The sequence below is a fragment of the Echeneis naucrates genome, chromosome 16 (assembly GCF_900963305.1).
Source record: "Echeneis naucrates chromosome 16, fEcheNa1.1, whole genome shotgun sequence".
Lineage (NCBI taxonomy): Eukaryota > Metazoa > Chordata > Actinopteri > Carangiformes > Echeneidae > Echeneis > Echeneis naucrates.
In genome coordinates this window covers 358,910-374,666 of record NC_042526.1, presented here as the reverse complement: position 1 = coordinate 374,666, position 15,757 = coordinate 358,910, and the positions used below count along the sequence as shown (strand labels likewise).

At 49.8% G+C, this 15,757-nt stretch overlaps 3 protein-coding genes across 6 annotated transcripts; 1 reads left to right on the top strand and 2 right to left on the bottom strand.

Moving 5' to 3' along the window:
• Window positions 1–872: 872 nt before the first annotated feature.
• On the bottom strand, window positions 873–6,972 carry LOC115057024 (uncharacterized). Of its 3 annotated transcripts, none has more exons than XM_029523887.1 (13): window positions 6,507–6,972; window positions 6,332–6,425; window positions 5,914–6,001; window positions 5,363–5,699; window positions 4,706–4,799; window positions 4,532–4,619; window positions 3,940–4,246; window positions 3,757–3,850; window positions 3,445–3,532; window positions 2,962–3,292; window positions 2,739–2,832; window positions 2,568–2,655; window positions 873–2,401 (listed from the first exon to the last, which is right to left on the bottom strand). In XM_029523887.1, the coding sequence occupies exons 1-13, from the start codon at window positions 6,559–6,561 to the stop codon at window positions 1,832–1,834; spliced, it is 2,328 nt and encodes a 775-aa protein (XP_029379747.1). In that variant the 5' UTR covers window positions 6,562–6,972; the 3' UTR covers window positions 873–1,831. The 3 variants fall into 3 exon arrangements, with proteins under 3 accessions (XP_029379747.1, XP_029379748.1, XP_029379749.1); XM_029523888.1 differs by having other exon boundaries at window positions 2,974–3,292; XM_029523889.1 differs by lacking the exons at window positions 6,332–6,425; window positions 6,507–6,972 and having other exon boundaries at window positions 5,833–5,969.
• Window positions 6,973–9,582: 2,610 nt separating this feature from the next.
• On the top strand, window positions 9,583–12,162 carry kcnj11l (potassium inwardly rectifying channel subfamily J member 11, like). Of its 2 annotated transcripts, none has more exons than XM_029523048.1 (7): window positions 9,583–9,650; window positions 9,944–10,117; window positions 10,182–10,421; window positions 10,501–10,770; window positions 10,904–11,111; window positions 11,195–11,770; window positions 12,142–12,162. In XM_029523048.1, exons 2-6 carry the CDS (start codon window positions 9,959–9,961, stop codon window positions 11,632–11,634), a joined length of 1,317 nt encoding a protein of 438 aa, XP_029378908.1. In that variant the 5' UTR covers window positions 9,583–9,650; window positions 9,944–9,958; the 3' UTR covers window positions 11,635–11,770; window positions 12,142–12,162. The 2 variants fall into 2 exon arrangements, with proteins under 2 accessions (XP_029378908.1, XP_029378906.1); XM_029523046.1 differs by having other exon boundaries at window positions 9,596–9,774.
• An 836-nt stretch (window positions 12,163–12,998) lies between these two features.
• cd59b (CD59 molecule (CD59 blood group) b) lies at window positions 12,999–14,870 on the bottom strand. Its single transcript, XM_029523545.1, has 3 exons — window positions 14,613–14,870; window positions 13,748–13,849; window positions 12,999–13,397 (listed from the first exon to the last, which is right to left on the bottom strand). Exons 1-3 carry the CDS (start codon window positions 14,665–14,667, stop codon window positions 13,198–13,200), a joined length of 357 nt encoding a protein of 118 aa, XP_029379405.1. The 5' UTR covers window positions 14,668–14,870; the 3' UTR covers window positions 12,999–13,197.
• Between the last annotated feature and the right edge of the window lie 887 nt (window positions 14,871–15,757).

Genomic DNA, 15,757 nt, shown 5'->3' with positions numbered 1-15,757 from the left:
TAACTGAGTAATAATAAGATTACAAAAAGAAAGAGAGAGAAGAGAAGAAGAGTTTTTCACTTTACTGTTAACTTCCACTCAGAGTTCAATAAAGTTTGCTATTAAAGGACTTCAACTTCTCCAGTCTTTTAATTTGAAGGGTTCCATTAGAGGATATATTTGTGATTTCAAAACCAAACATCATCTCAGTGCATTTTTATACCTCCTCTGTCAGGAGCAACAGGAAGAACAGCTCAGTCAGCCAATTAGGATGGAGGAGCAGATCCTCTGCTCTGACTAGTGATCAGATCAGATCTGATCTGTCCAGACCGTCAGTGGATGAAGGCAATATCTGTGTGTGGGCAGCAGGTGAGGTTGTGTTCAGTTATCTCAGTAAACATTTTCCTTCAGAACATGATAATTTTTTAAATGAAGCTCCATTTAGAGGGAAACAGAGCAGGAAGGAGAGGAGGGGTTGGGGGCGGGGTTACTGTGTGACTGACAGACTGGACCACCCAATCAGGACAGAGTCCAGAGCAGGTCAGAGCCACATTCTCCTCCTCAGCTGGCGGGTTCATTCACTAATATCATCACTTGATCCAACTGAAACAAATAATTCATCAAACAGCTGATAATTTTTCTTTCAGGATTCAGTATCCAGAGCAATTCAGTGACAGAGACCTGAGTCCAGGTGTGAACTGTCTGATCAATTTCCTGTGTGATCTTTGAACATTTTATCTACGTTTGTTGGTTTCTGCTGTCTGTACACACAATAATCATCAACAGTGTGAGCAGAAACAGTCACAGCTGGAGGTAAAAGTTTTTATATTTTTCATCTGGATGTTTTGAAGGATCAACAGGAAGTAATGTTTCCAACAAATGTTTTATAAAAGTCAAGAAACAAGGAAACGTTTTATTTTGTAAATAAAGACAGAACTGACAACATCCTGTGTGGGAAACACTAAAACGCATCACAGCCCGGTCCAGAGGTCAGGAGTTCATTTGTTTCAGGTTTCGTTCCCTTCACAGCAGGTATAAGATCTCTCTTCCTGTCTGAGGACCTGACCTCGCCTCTGATTGGCTGACTGTTGTTCTTGGAGCTCCAGAGAGAAGCCTGACAAAAATACATCTTTTTATGGAGAGCAACCCTTCAAAATAAAAGCCTGGAGCAGTTACCATGTGGACCTTTACATTACATCAGGACACAGCAGTGAGTTGTTTGGGGTCATTTCCCCACCCTCCACCTGTCAGGCTTCACTCTGATTGGTGGAGCTGTAAGCCATGTTTTGCAGGCATTTAGATGAATGCTAAGCTAAATGTAAAATATTAGCCTCTTCAACTATTAGTAGGTTTAATCATCTGATCGGATGTTACTGAATCGGCTGGGGTCAAAGGTCATCAAGTGTGACCATTTAATGCACGACTGTGACACACTCATGTCCACAATCATGGAAGAGCCACAGAGTGACAGCTGCATTGAAGGCAACACAGCTTCAGAGCTCTGGATGCGTTCATGTGCAGCTCTGAGTGTTGGTCAGGACAGCATCACTGAAGGTGAAAGCACAAAGTGACTTCATGCAACAAAAGTGAACCAGAGCAACGAGAGCGAAGCTGAACGGAGTCTGTCACATTTCATGGAAATGAATCATTCAGAGTCTCCTCTGACGGGGGGGTGGGCGTCTCACTTCAACCTGCTGCTCAGAACAGAGGAGTTCAATGACAGGAAGCTGATGGAGGTTCAGATATTTCTGTCCAGACCAACAGCCCTGACCCAAACTGGCTCTCCACCCAGACTTGAGGGGGTCTGGCTCCGCCCTCCGTCGGACGGTCCACGTCCTCAGAGCATGCTGGTCTACATGAGGGCGTTCAGGTGTCCGGAGTGTCCCACCGAGTTCAGCATCAGGGCTCTCTGGTCCAGGACTTCCCGCTCTCGGCCCAGCGCTGCCCGCTCCTGCTCCAACATAGCTCTGTCCCGCTCCACCGCTGCTCGCTCTCTCTCCAACCACAACCTCTCTGCCTGCACCGCCGCCCTCTCTCTCTCCACTGCTGCCCGATCTCTCTCCACCATCTCCCTCTCTCTCTCCAGCGCCGTCCTCTCCCGCTCGACCATTTCCCACTCTCTGTCCAGCCCCCCCAGCGGCCCATCGCACACCTCTGCACTCCGCTGGCTCTGCTCCGCCGCCTCGCAGAAAGTTTCCTGTCCGTAGTCTGAGGAAGAAGCCGGTGGAGGGGGGAGGGTGGAGCGGGACCTGTTTCTGGGGGTGGGGTCAGCGTGCTGCTCATCGTCCTGGGTGACAGGGGTGAGGAGGGGGGCGCTGTTCGCCAGCCGGCCCTCCATGGCTTCGTTCATCAGGTGAAACCACGGCCAGGAGGAGGCACCATCCACAACGCTCTCCATCCCCACAGGAGGATACTTCAGATCCTGAAGGTGGGGGGGGGGGGCAAAATAAAGAAGGTCCGAGAAAAGGAGTGGAGGACAGACAAAAGAAGGAAAGGAAGAAAGTAAAGAAGGGTGGATTACTTCCTGAAAGACTGAGTACGGCCCCAGATGTGGATTAATCTGCCTCTGAAAGTTGTCCTGCAGTTACCTTGTACCTCCTCTTCAGATTGTCCCACTTCTTGGCCATCTGGTAGGTTGAAACTCTCCCCTGCAGGCCCAGCTCCTTCAGAATGGCCCTGTCGGGGGGGCACACACGTTAACACAGAGACAGGCGGGAAAAATGTAGCACCAGAAACAACCACAACACACAGCAGCTCACTTCCAGGCAGCTTTGGCAGCGTTTCTCCTCCCAGTGAACAAAACTTCATTAGCAGCTCGAAGTTTAATCATCTTCCTGGTGTCCTGATCCGTCACTGACACACACACAGTTGATAAAGATCAGATGTCATCACGGTAAAAAAACTAAGATTTCAACATAAGAACCAATTGCTGATATCATTGACTGACTGACCACACCCCTTCCACCCACAAGCTCCGCCCACCTGCACTCTTACTTTTATAAGACAGGTCGGAGGGAGTTGAACATTCTTCTCCGCTGGCGTCGATGTATGTGATGTTCCCATCAGCCTCAGCGTTGTCCCCGCCCACCATGCTCTCCAGCTCTGACACGCTGCCCCTCTCCACCATAAGACAGTCTCTGTCCGGGGGAGGAGACGAGACAAAGACGGCGTCCTCCTCGTTGGTCCAGACAGGCGTCACTCTTGGAGCTTTCCCCGCCAAGCGTCCCTCCAGAGCATCGCTCATCAGCTGGAACCAGGGCCAGGAGGCGGGGTTGGTCTGGTTCTCCATTCCCCGGGGGGGGAACTTCAGGTCCTGGAGGTGAGCAGAAGGAGACAGGAGGTGAACCCTTTTACATTCAGCCTTCTCTTCCTCTTTCACTTTTTCCTTTCCTCGCCACATTTTCATTTGCATCTCAGAAAACAAGCGGCGGCTCCAGACGAGTCTACCCGTCTGTTGAACGTCACCTTGAACTTGGTCTTCAGGTTGTCCCACTTCTTAGCGACCTGGTCAGGTGTGATCTTCCCTGTCAGACCCATCTCCTTCACGATCCCTCTGAGGACAAAACACCTGTTAACAACTCAACGATGGAGTGAAAGTCATATTGAAATACAGACCTTTAAAATAAATAAAATATGGCCATTAATATGAAACGTTACCTTTTAGTACCTTTGGTAATAATATTTTTCTCTACATAACAACAATAATAAAAGGTCAGCTGATTCATCTTTTCAGTCCAGATGATTTCTACTTCTGCAGCTGCTTCCAAACATTTTCACCTCCATGCTGGTTTAGCTGTGTTCCTCCTCCCCGTGAACAGCGACTCGTTGGCAGCTCGTAGCTCGATGAGCCGCCTGGTATCTTCTTCTGTCACTGTAAAACAAGCACCCTTAATAACAGACGGACCTCGGTCAGATCGCCCCCCCCAGACCCCTCCTGGTCCACTCTGCTCTGCTGCTCACGTTTGTAGGTGAACTCTGCCATCCGTTGCAGCTCTCCCAGCGCCGTGGACCCGTTCTTGTCCTCGTTGTCGACCAGCAGATCCATCTCAGACTCAGTCAGAAACTCGGCCATGCCCCCTCGGGTCCGACGGGCTCGTTTCTTTGGTGTCGGTGACAGCGGCTCACAGTCTTCGTCTTCGTCCTCCACGATGGGCGTGAGGATAGGGGCGGCGCCAGCGAAGCGTCCCTCCATGGCATCATTCATTCGGTAGAACCAGGGCCAAGAGCTGGGGTTGGTCTCCACGCCACGAGCTGGAAACTTCAGCTCCTGGAGGAGAACCAAGGCTAGGTACTAAGATAACAACGTATTTTGAACAATAATAGCTCAAAACTTATCTGCAGTGACTTTGTTTATTTATCTTTTTAGTCATTTTTAAGTAAAAATATCAGACATTTGTTGGTGCTGAAGATCCAGCTGTTCTGCTCTCAGTATCATCTGATGTTTCATCCAAAAAAAAAAAAACAATCAAGAGAGAATCTAAGTGGCGAACATTCCCTGACTGAACAGAAGCTCTCACACTGTGTGACGTCACAGACAGAACGCTTCACCTGCCTTGTATCTCCTCTTCAGGTTGTCCCACTTCTTGGCCAACTGGTCTGTGGTCAGTTTCCCCTGAAGGCCCAGCTCATACAGGATGGCTCTGCAGCACAGGAACGACACGCTGAAAACCGGACCCATCCGGGTGAAGGGCTCGGTCCACAGACCGGCTCCAGGTGGTGAACTCACCTCCAGGCCGGTTTGGCTGAATGTTTCCTGCCGGTGAAGAGCGACTCGTTGGCAGCTCTCAGTTTGATCATCCGCTCCGTCTCCGGCTCCGTCACTGACAGGAAGACGAGTTTGTGACGCACAAACAGGCAGCATGGACAAAAACAGACACACAACACGAACAGATGAAAAGGCTGAAACTGACTGACCCCCATCATCAGTCCTGCTTTGTTCTGGTCTGAGTCCTGACCCAGATCCTGAGTCTGAGTCTGATCATGACTCCCATCATGATCCTGATCCTGAGTCTGATCCTGACTCCCATCATGATCCTGATCCTGATCCTGACTCTGATCCTGACTCCGATCCTGAGTCTGAGTCTGATCCTGATCCTGATCCTGACTCCGATCCTGATCCTGAGTCTGATCCTGACTCCCATCATGATCCTGATCCTGACTCTGATCCTGATCCTGATCCTGACTCCGATCCTGATCCTGAGTCTGATCCTGACTCCCATCATGATCCTGATCCTGACTCTGATCCTGATCCTGACTCTGATCCTGACTCAGATCCTGATCCTGATCCTGATCCTGACCACGGCCCACTACGTTTTAGCTGAGTCAGTAAAAACTTGTGTTCACGGTCTGCGATGTCACAGCGGCGTCAGGAAGCTCTGCCTACTTTTATAGGAGCACTCGGTCATCCTCCTCCAGCCCATGGGCACGCCCTCAGGGGGCGGGGCCTCTGTGTGCGCCGTCCCATCGTCCTCTGCTGCCTCTGCAGCCACCGTGTCCTCCATCTCCGTCTTGATGAGGAACTCCAGGATGTCTGTGTTCTCCTGGTTGTGGTTAGGTTGGCTGTTGCCACGGTGACCAGCGTTGACGATGGCGTCCGGGCTCAGTACCAGGCTGCTGTTGTAGAGTCGACCCTGCATGGCCTCATCCATGATGTGGAACCACGGCCACGACTCCACCGCGCCCCCCATGGAGTCCTGGCCCTGGTAGGGCTGCTTCAGGTCCTGCAGAGGACGACAAGGGGTCAGACTCCTGCTGGAAGACCACGGGTCCTCCCTAAAACCTGGACCAGAGCCGGACCAGGACCTCCTCCTGTCACAGTGACTGAACAGCCTCCAGAGAGAAGGAGAGATTTACCTGTCACAGGTCACAGAGCTAAAACGATATAAACCAGGCCACTTCCTGTTGCATGACGGCGGCGGCGGCGGCGCACGGTACCTTGTACTTCGTCCGCAGGTTGTCCCATTTCTTGGCGATCTGGTCGGCCGTCAGCTTCCCCTCCAGACCCAGACCTCTAAGGATGGTGCTGAGGGAGACAGAACAGGTGAGACCTCCAACAGACCAGACCTGAGACCACACCTGGACCCAGACCTGGACTCAGACTCTGACTTAGACTCAGACCTTGGACTCTGACTTTGACTCATACCGGGACTCTGACCTGGACTCTGACCTGGACTCAGACCTGGACTCTGACCTGGACTCTGACCTGGACTCAGACTCAGACTCTGACCTGGACTCTGACTTTGACTCATACCGGGACTCTGACCTGGACTCTGACCTGGACTCTGACCTGGACTCTGACCTGGACTCTGACCTGGACTCAGACTCAGACCCAGACCTGGACTCTGACTCGTACCTCCATGCGATCTTGGCAGAGTTCCTCTTCCCGGTGAACAGAGCCTCGTTGGACGCCCTGAACTCGATCAGCCTCTTCACGTCCTCCTCTGTCACTGCGGGGTCAAAGGTCATAAACACTGACGTCACCAGTCCACCTGTACAGGTACCTCCAGGTATCAGACCCCCGTACTTACTCTTATAGGAGTTTTCGGCGAACGGAGGCAGCGGGTTCAGAGCGGACTCCATCATGGGGGGCTCCGGGGGGGGTGCTGTTCAGGCCCGATGCTAACCGCAGCTCTCCGCCGCCCCCCGTCCTCCGGCCGCCCGGGGCCGCAGCGCTGGGGGACGCTGACCGTGTCGGTGACCCCCCCCGGTGGTCCTCCGTGTCCCCGGAGGATCGACCCCCGGTCCTCCGGTAAAGGACGGGGCAGCTAGCGCGGGCAGCTAACGACAACCCGCGGCGGACCGGAGGCTTCAGCCCGGTCCCAGGCTCCGGCTCCCGGCAGCTTCAGCTCCGTGTGGCGGCGGCCGCCTGCCGGAGCTTCAGGCCATCTCCCCCGGACCCGATCGGTGAATAAACCCGTTACCGTCACCGGAGCGGCTCCTCATCCCGTCCCTCGGCTCCGGGAGGCGGGTGCGTTCGGTCACTCCGCCCGCCGCGGCCCGACGTCACATGACCGGCAGCTCAGGAGGGCGGGGCTTGGCTTAAACGTAAACAGAGACTTCTCATGTTTGATTCGTTTAAGATGAAAAAAATGTTTTAATCAATAAAATTAATTTAACATAATTTTGATTAATCAAATTCATTTTTAATAAAATAACTGAGAGGATTTAAAATCTTTGTCTTCAACAACTTTTTGATTGTTGATCAGCTGATCAAATGTGTGTACAGATGTTCAATGTTATGCAGACAAACTATGAGCAATTAGCTTAGCTTCATCGGCAGTGATACGTCACCATGTTCATACTTTATTACATATTTATTTCTGGTTTCATTTAGTCCGACAGTCAAACAGGACATCATGTTTGTTAGGGACTACTTTCTTCGGTGGATTAATCCATAGTTACAGTGAGTGATGATGTTGGTGAGGACGTATGGAGTCTTTATTCACTCTGACAGATCACGTCATCAGGTTTTAGACTCCGCAGTCACATGACATCCACTTCCTGTTGATGTCACTACCAACGTCACACAAAAATAAAAGACGGCGGGGGGGTGACAGTGGTCCAGTCAGAAGGTTCTGGGTCTGACCTGAGTGCTGGTCCTGGTCCTGGTTCTCTAAGTTCCTACCAGTCAGACAGCATGCAGGTGAAGCTGATGTTGACCCAGAGTCCGCTGGCATCAGGTCCAGCCCCGGGATTCACCAAAACCAGACCTCGATGAATCGCTGAGAACCTGACTGACATGTTTCTGAGTGGGGGCCACGTGGGGTCACAGTCACAGTTTCTTAACCAGCTGGTCTGGGTCCAGATCTGCAGTCATCAGTCTGAAGGACCCCCTCCTTTTCTGTCATCATCTCAGCCTCCCCTCTCTCTTCAAGTCATCTCTTGATCTTTCCAGAAACAATCTGTTTCTGTCCACAGACGTTCTGTCCCACTGAAGGAACTCATGTCCTGGTTTGGCTTCCTGTCCACCTCAGCGGCGTCTCTCCCCGGAGCAGGGGGGCGCCTCATTGGCATTTGTGTTGGCGGAGCAGTCTGGCAGTAACATGGTGTACGGGACAGGAAGCTGAAGGTCGTAGTCCCGTCCGCCTACAGGTGTATCAGTTGTGTTCTCTGATTTGGGCCTATTTGACTCCGCCCCTATACCAGGTGCCGCTGCTTCCTTCAGAGTTCCTGTTTCAGCAGCAGGTCCAGAAAAGGAAACATCTTCACTGCTGTTGGGGGGACTAAGCACATCCAGGACCATCAAGTGGTCCTCGTCCAGCAGGGACGGTTACACAATGGTGGTGACTCTGGCCAAGCAGACACTCAGGGCCTCATCCATCGGTGGGACCAGCGCCACGAGCTGGGTTTGGTCAAGTTCTCCGTGCCCTCCAGAGGGTTCTTCAACGCCTGCACCACAGAGAGCCACAAGCTGCAGTGTCCTACTTTCCACATTGTTGTGTTTCTGGGTGGTGACTTCCTGTGACGCAAGTTCAGAGTTAAAATTAAATGCAACTTGTACTTTTCTTCTTCAACTGCCATGCTGACATCACAAACAGACACACACACGGCGTGTTTATCAAACATCCTCCCCTCGTCCTCCTCCTCCACCCCCTCCCCCTCCTCCTCCACCCCCTCCCCCTCTTCCTCCTTCTCCTCCTCCTCCTCTCCTCCCCCTCCCCTTTCTCCTCCTCCACCCCCTCCCCCTCTTCCTCCTCCCCCTCCTCCTCCTCCTCCTCCTCTCCTCCTCCTCCCCCTCCTCCTCCTCCTCCACCCCCTCCCCCTCTTCCTCCTTCTCCTCCTCCTCCTCTCCTCCCCCTCCCCTTTCTCCTCCTCCACCCCTCCCCCTCTTCCTCCTCCCCCTCCTCCTCCTCCTCCTCCTCTCCTCCTCCCCCTCCTCCTCCTCCTCCTCTCCTCCTCCTCCTCCCCCTCCCCCTCCTCCTCCTCCTCCTCCTCCTCCTCCTCCTCCTCCTCCTCCCCCTCCTCCTCCTCCTCCTCTCCTCCCCCTCTTCCTCCTCCCCCTCCTCCTCCTCCTCCTCCTCTCCTCCTCCTCCTCTCCTCCTCCTCCCCCTCTTTCTCCTCCTCCACCCCCTCCCCCTCTTCCTCCTTCTCTCTCCTCCTCCACCCCCTCCCCCTCTGAGATTCAGATGATAAAGTTCTTTGACACATTCAAATGAAAGAGTCTGTTAAAGTTCACTAATGTGAACAATGTTTGTCCAAAATGTGTTTTTATATAAAAGACTTTGATCAAATCTGTGTTTTGGGGGGCAAAAAAAAAATCCCCGCAGAGGCTGGACAGAGCAAGTTCACCTTACTGCTGACGTCACAGAGTACCGGAACCTGCGGTCAGCCTTCAAAATGAAGTTCTCCCCAGGCTGAAAGATTTCTGAGCATGTTAAAGTTTGGAACCAAATCATCACGGTGACTAATCACTTATCATCTGATCAGCTGTTTTTTTTTAAATATTATACTAAAGAACGTTCATAAACCTTCCTGCTGCTCCAGTTTGACATGTGACTGTTGGCGTTTCCCCTTTTATTTTGAAGGAGATGAGCGGAAGTTCTAGTGGTGACGGGTGACTTGACCCTGGTCCAGGTTTTTGTTCGTTCGGATGAGACTCTGATGGGGACGATGGAGACCGTCCGCAGCAGGTAGAGTCCGGAAGCCGCGCTGAGCTGCCGCCTCGTGAGCAGGTACCTCACCTGTTTAGCCCGTGTGACGTCATTCTGTTGATGCTAAATAATCAGCATCATACAGGATCTCCTTCAGCCAGCCTGTGTTTATTATTCAGACCCGTCGGCCTTCCTGACCCGAGAGGTTAGAACTCACCTTGACTCTGAAGCTTTTTTTCTGTCGTTGATTCAAACTCAGATTCACCTGTGATGTGGAAGTTCGATCTCACCGGGTCTGTGGGGACCCACATCTGGACTCAGAGTCTGATCCCTGAGGTTAAAGTGAGTGAACCAACGTATGTGTGTGTCTGCAGGTGAGCAGCAGCATCATGCTGGCCAGGAAGGGCCTCCTGCCGGACGGCTTCCTGCTGACCCGTCTGGCTGAAGACCAGAACCAGCCAAACCGGAGCCGCACTAGATCTCAGAAAGCCCGATTCATCACCAAGAGTGGGTCCTGCAATGTGGCTCACAAGAACATCAGAGAGCAGGTAGACCCGCAGGACCGATATGGAGCCAATCTCCAGGTGTATTAACTTTGACTTCCTGTTTCAGGGTCGCTTCCTGCAGGACGTCTTCACTACCATGGTGGACCTGAAGTGGCAGCATTCCCTCCTCATCTTCACCTCGGCCTTCCTCTGCTCCTGGATGCTCTTCGCGATGATCTGGTGGCTCATAGCCTTCGCCCACGGAGACCTGGAGCCCCGTGACCCCACCGGCGATCCGGGGCCCGTCCCCTGCGTCACCGCCATCCAGTCCTTCACCTCCGCCTTCCTCTTCTCCATCGAGGTCCAGGTGAGAGCCGTGGCTGGTGGTGGCAGTTGATCCTGGTTCAGGTTTTGATGCTTCATTAGATGTGGCTCCTCCCCCCCAGGTAACCATCGGTTTTGGTGGCAGGATGGTGACGGAGGAGTGTCCTCTGGCCATCACCGTGTTGATCATTCAGAACATTTTGGGGCTGATCATCAACGCGGTGATGCTCGGCTGCGTCTTCATGAAGACAGCTCAGGCCAACCGGCGAGCAGAGACTCTGATCTTCTCCAGAAACGCTGTCATCGCTCCTCGAAACGGTCGGCCGACCTTCATGTTCAGAGTTGGAGACCTGAGGAAGAGTATGATCCTCTCAGCCACCATCCAGCTGCAGGTCAGACACACAAAGCAGAGCAATGCAAAGCATCATGGGAAAACAACCACTTCTGTTTGTTCCAGCCTTAATGCTAAGCTAAGCTAATGGGGGTGGGGTCAGTCTGCTGTTGAACGTGAGGTTCTCGCTGCAGGTGATCCGGCGAACGGTGACGGCGGAAGGCGAGGTCATCCCAGTGTGTCAGCTGGACATCCAGGTGGAGAATCCTCTGAGGAGCAACGGTATCTTCCTGCTCTCTCCTCTGATCATCAGCCACACCATGGAGAGAGGAAGTCCGCTGTACGAGCTGTCGGCCCAGTCGCTGTCCTCCGAGGACCTGGAGATCATCGTTATCCTGGAAGGTCAGAGGTCACGCTCACCTGGACCTGAGGGATCTGATCCAGCTTCAGTAATAAAGCCTCAGTGGTGTCCTCTCTTTCTTCAGGTGTGGTGGAGACCACGGGGATCAGTATGCAAGCCCGGACCTCCTACACCCCCGAGGAGATCCTGTGGGGGCGGCGCTTTGTCTCCATCATCACCGAGGAGGACGGCCGTTACTGCGTCGACTACTCCAAGTTCGGCAACACGGTTCCCGTCCGGATGTCATCACTCAGCGCCAAAGAGCTGGACCAGACCAGGGGGGTCCAAGAGGAGGGGTCTGAGGTCCAGCTTCAGGGATGGGGGTTGGTACGAGCTGGCCGAGGGGGTTTTCGCAGAGGAGGCCGTGGCTGCGATGGCGCCGCTCCTTGGCCTTGGTACGCCCAATCAGAGAAGCTGGTGGAGAAAGAGGTGGAGAACAAAGGACAGAAGAAGACGGTGCAGCTGGAGGTGATTGGACGAAAGACTGAAGAGGATGGACTGGGAGACATGAGCGATGGAGACTGAAATGCAGCTATTCTTCAGCTGAGCCCAGAAACACAACATTCAAGAGAATAAACACAAATACAGAGCACGCAACAATACAAATCCAGTGTAGCTGTTGTTTTGTCTGCAGCGGAGGAAACTCTGTGTTACTGTGTGTGTTCATTTACGTCAGCACTTTTTATCTCATCAGTGAAATAATCTATTTCCCCCCTAAACGTCACATGTAGAGCAGATATTCCACTTTGATATGGTCAGAAGTCTGTAAAGACGAAAATCTTTACAGAATCTAAATTTTTCTTGTTATTTTGTCCCAAACAATTGGAAATGAAAATGTTGTTCTACATTTTGTGTACTGTCACCTCAAGGCTTCCGTATGATACACTGGATGTCTTTTAATATAAACTAGAAGAGTGAGTCATAAAATCTTTAAAAAGTGTCTGAGCTGTCGTCAGTTATTATTGTTTTGACTAAAAAAGGTCAACATGGGTGTCTGAAGGTCTGAAGTTCTGATGTTCTGATGTTCTGAAGGTGTGAAGGTCTGAAGTTCTGATGTTCTGAAGGTGTGAAGGTGTGAAGGTCTGATGTTCTGATGTTCTGAAGGTCTGAAGTTCTGATGTTCTGATGTTCTGATGTTCTGAAGGTGTGAAGGTCTGATGTTCTGATGTTCTGAAGGTGTGAAGGTCTGATGTTCTGATGTTCTGATGTTCTGAAGGTCTGATGTTCTGATGTTCTGATGTTCTGAAGGTCTGAAGTTCTGATGTTCTGATGTTCTGATGTTCTGAAGGTGTGAAGGTCTGATGTTCTGATGTTCTGAAGGTGTGAAGGTGTGAACGTCTGATGTTCTGATGTTCTGATGTTCTGATGTTCTGAAGGTCTGATGGTCTGATGTTCTGATGTTCTGAAGGTGTGAAGGTGTGAACGTCTGATGTTCTGATGTTCTGAAGGTGTGAAGGTCTGATGTTCTGAAGGTCTGATGTTCTGATGTTCTGAAGGTGTGAAGGTGTGATGTTCTGATGTTCTGAAGGTGTGAAGGTGTGAAGGTCTGATGTTCTGAAGGTGTGAAGGTGTGAAGGTCTGATGTTCTGATGTTCTGAAGGTGTGAAGGTGTGAACGTCTGATGTTCTGATGTTCTGATGTTCTGAAGGTCTGATGGTCTGATGTTCTGATGTTCTGAAGGTGTGAAGGTCTGATGTTCTGATGTTCTGATGTTCTGAAGGTCTGATGTTCTGATGTTCTGATGTTCTGAAGGTCTGATGGTCTGATGTTCTGATGTTCTGAAGGTGTGAAGGTCTGATCTAATAACCTGCACAGACTGAAACTTGCTGTGGAAACTGTTGATGACATCACACGCTCACGATATTGCAGGTATATGACCTTGACGGAAAAATCCCTCAGACACCAACGGACGTTTGTGTTTGTGTTTATTTTTGAGATGATATAAAAGTGTAGAGTTAAAAAAGATCAGATTGAAAAGTTTAATTTGGATTAATGTTGCTGTTCAAACCTGAGAAGACGAATGTGAGTCAAAGTCACTTTAGTTTGTGTTAACATGAAAATGCAGCCGTTGATGATCTGCTTCGGGCCTCAGTACCAACAGGACCAGAGACTCAGCAGGACCCCCCCCAGGGCCAGGACAGGCGTTGCCGTGGTAACAGTGATGCCAGAGTTGCAGAGGTTGCTGCTGCAGCAGCGGTAGGTGAAGCCGGAGATCGCCGGGAACATCTGGCTGAGACGGGAGTTGTCACAGTCGGTGTATCTGATGCACTGACGGATGGTCTTCCCTCCTAAAAACAGGACACCTGTTGTTATTGCATTGAAGTCTATGGGAAAATGTCCCTCCTCCTCCCAGATGAGTTTCTGGTCTCAGTCTTAAATACAACATGATGTTCATTTAGAGGGAAAGGGGAGGGGCTAGGGGGCGGGGCTACTGTGTGACGGACAGACTGGTACACACAATCAGAGCAGAGTTACCCTCCAAATATGGTTTCTACTGGTTTAAAATTGTTGAGAGATTGGAGATGTATTTTAATGTACATGACTTCTGTTGTATAGTTGTAATGTAAAACTTCTGTTTCTAAATGTAAAAAACGCCCAACATTTTTCAGACAGGTGATGATGAAGCAGTGGGACTGACCTCTTTCACTCAGAGATATACACGAGTCTTCAAACGTGCACTCCTGCACTCTCTCACAGCGTCCAGTATAATCAGCACATTTATAGCAGCGAAGTCCAGATCCTGAACAAGAAGAGTTGTTATGATGCTGAAATCTGACAGAAATCATTAGATCTGTAAATGCTAAATTAAAAAAAATCTACAATTATTGCAACTCTAAATTTATTAATTCGCTGATATGATTTATTTATATATTTACTTGTTTGTTTACTTTCAAGTTAATAATATAAATAATAATTTGATTATTATTTGATGTCAAAAAACAAAAGCAGCTAATGGAAAGTGTCTCCTGAAATGAGATATTCATAAAGAGATTTTTTTGTTCTCTTTCAGATGTTCGAGACTCCAGAAAAAACTGCTGAATATTTTTACTGATTAAAATTAAACCGAAAATGAATATGGCCTATGTCATATTGCTTGTTCTTTTTATTAAACTATTTTATTGTTTATTGTATTATTTAATCTTTTTACCTGTTTAATATTTTACTGTCTTTTTTGTTTTGCTCTCTTTTCTTCTGCATCAGTGAAATTTTTCCACTGTAGGATAAATAAATTCTTTCAGGTTTGAATGATCTTGTTCCAGTAGTTTTATTTTATTTTTTCACTGTCTGATGCAGAAGAGTGTCAGAGTTTAAGAGATTGTTATTTTATCCTCAGTTGAACATTAATATGTTAGTAAATTATTTTGAATTCAAAATATTTCATAAAATCAGAAAAGAGAAAATATATTTCTTCAGATGAACGACTCCTCTGTCAGGATGTGTGGTCTTTGGACCGTGTCAGTGTAGATCCTGATCCAGGACCTGATGAGTCCTGGTCCACTCACCCAGATGGAACATCCCACAAGAGACCATCAGGAAAAGTCCGAGGCCGAGCTTCATGTTGGAGGGAACCTGGAATGATCCCAGACAGGAGAAGGCGTCGGGTCGAAGCTGCTCGCCGTCTGGCTGCTCTGGTGGGTTTGGTGTCCGACTCCACTGTGAACCCCCGATGGAGACGGCATCTGACTGACAGCAGCTCTTTGTCCCCTGGACCACAAAGACTCCCTGTCCAACCAAATGTCCTCCTCCTCCTTCCCTCAACTGTGGGCTGAAGCTCTGAGGGAATCCATGAACGTGATAAATATCTTTTATTTCTTTATGAGTAAACACATTATATTGATTCACATTAGAATTTTCTCCTCATATCCAGATTCATCGGATTCTTTCCGATCAGTTCAGACTGAATGTTTCCTTCTTCTCCAAAGAAAAGTTCCTCTCATGTGTTTGAGTCGTTTCTATCTTTATCTGATCAGGAGTTCGGCTCAGTAATGATGAAAAATCAGCTCTAAATATCTGATTATCTTTATTCTGTCAACACAATAAACTCACAAACGTACAGGACTGACTGAAGTGTCACACACTAAATCAGGACAGCAAAGCTTTAAAATTAACCTGATGGGTTCAATCAAAGCAGTAAACTGGACCTGCTCCAGCCAGTCCTGGTCCTGACTCTCAGGGAGACAGAGGTCGGCTCTTCTGTCAGACTGTTTGGGTTCAGCCAACTGTGTGAAGAGCTTCCTCATTTTCTCCGACAGTTAGAGAACCTTCATCCAGGATGGGAACATCTGCTGATAGTCGGCCATCAACAGGTCTTTTTTCACATCATTAAAAAAACAGGCAGGCTCAATCAGCAACATGAATAAATAAAGATACTACTGAAGAATGAGTCGACCATCCCTGAAGCTATTCAACATTTCTAATAAGACAGAAATTGACAGCAGTGTGTGTGTCGCGCTGTGGGCAACGCTCTGTGCTGGTTTGGTATTTTCTCAGAGGCCAAAGTCTGAACCTTTAGCTCACTTGTTGTTTTGTAGGGACAGAAATAAATGGACATTTTCTATCACAGGTTAGACTGCATTGAAGTCTGTGGGAAATGTCCCTCCTTCTCATTTGAGGTATTTTCCTGATGACACCAGCCTGGACTGAACCA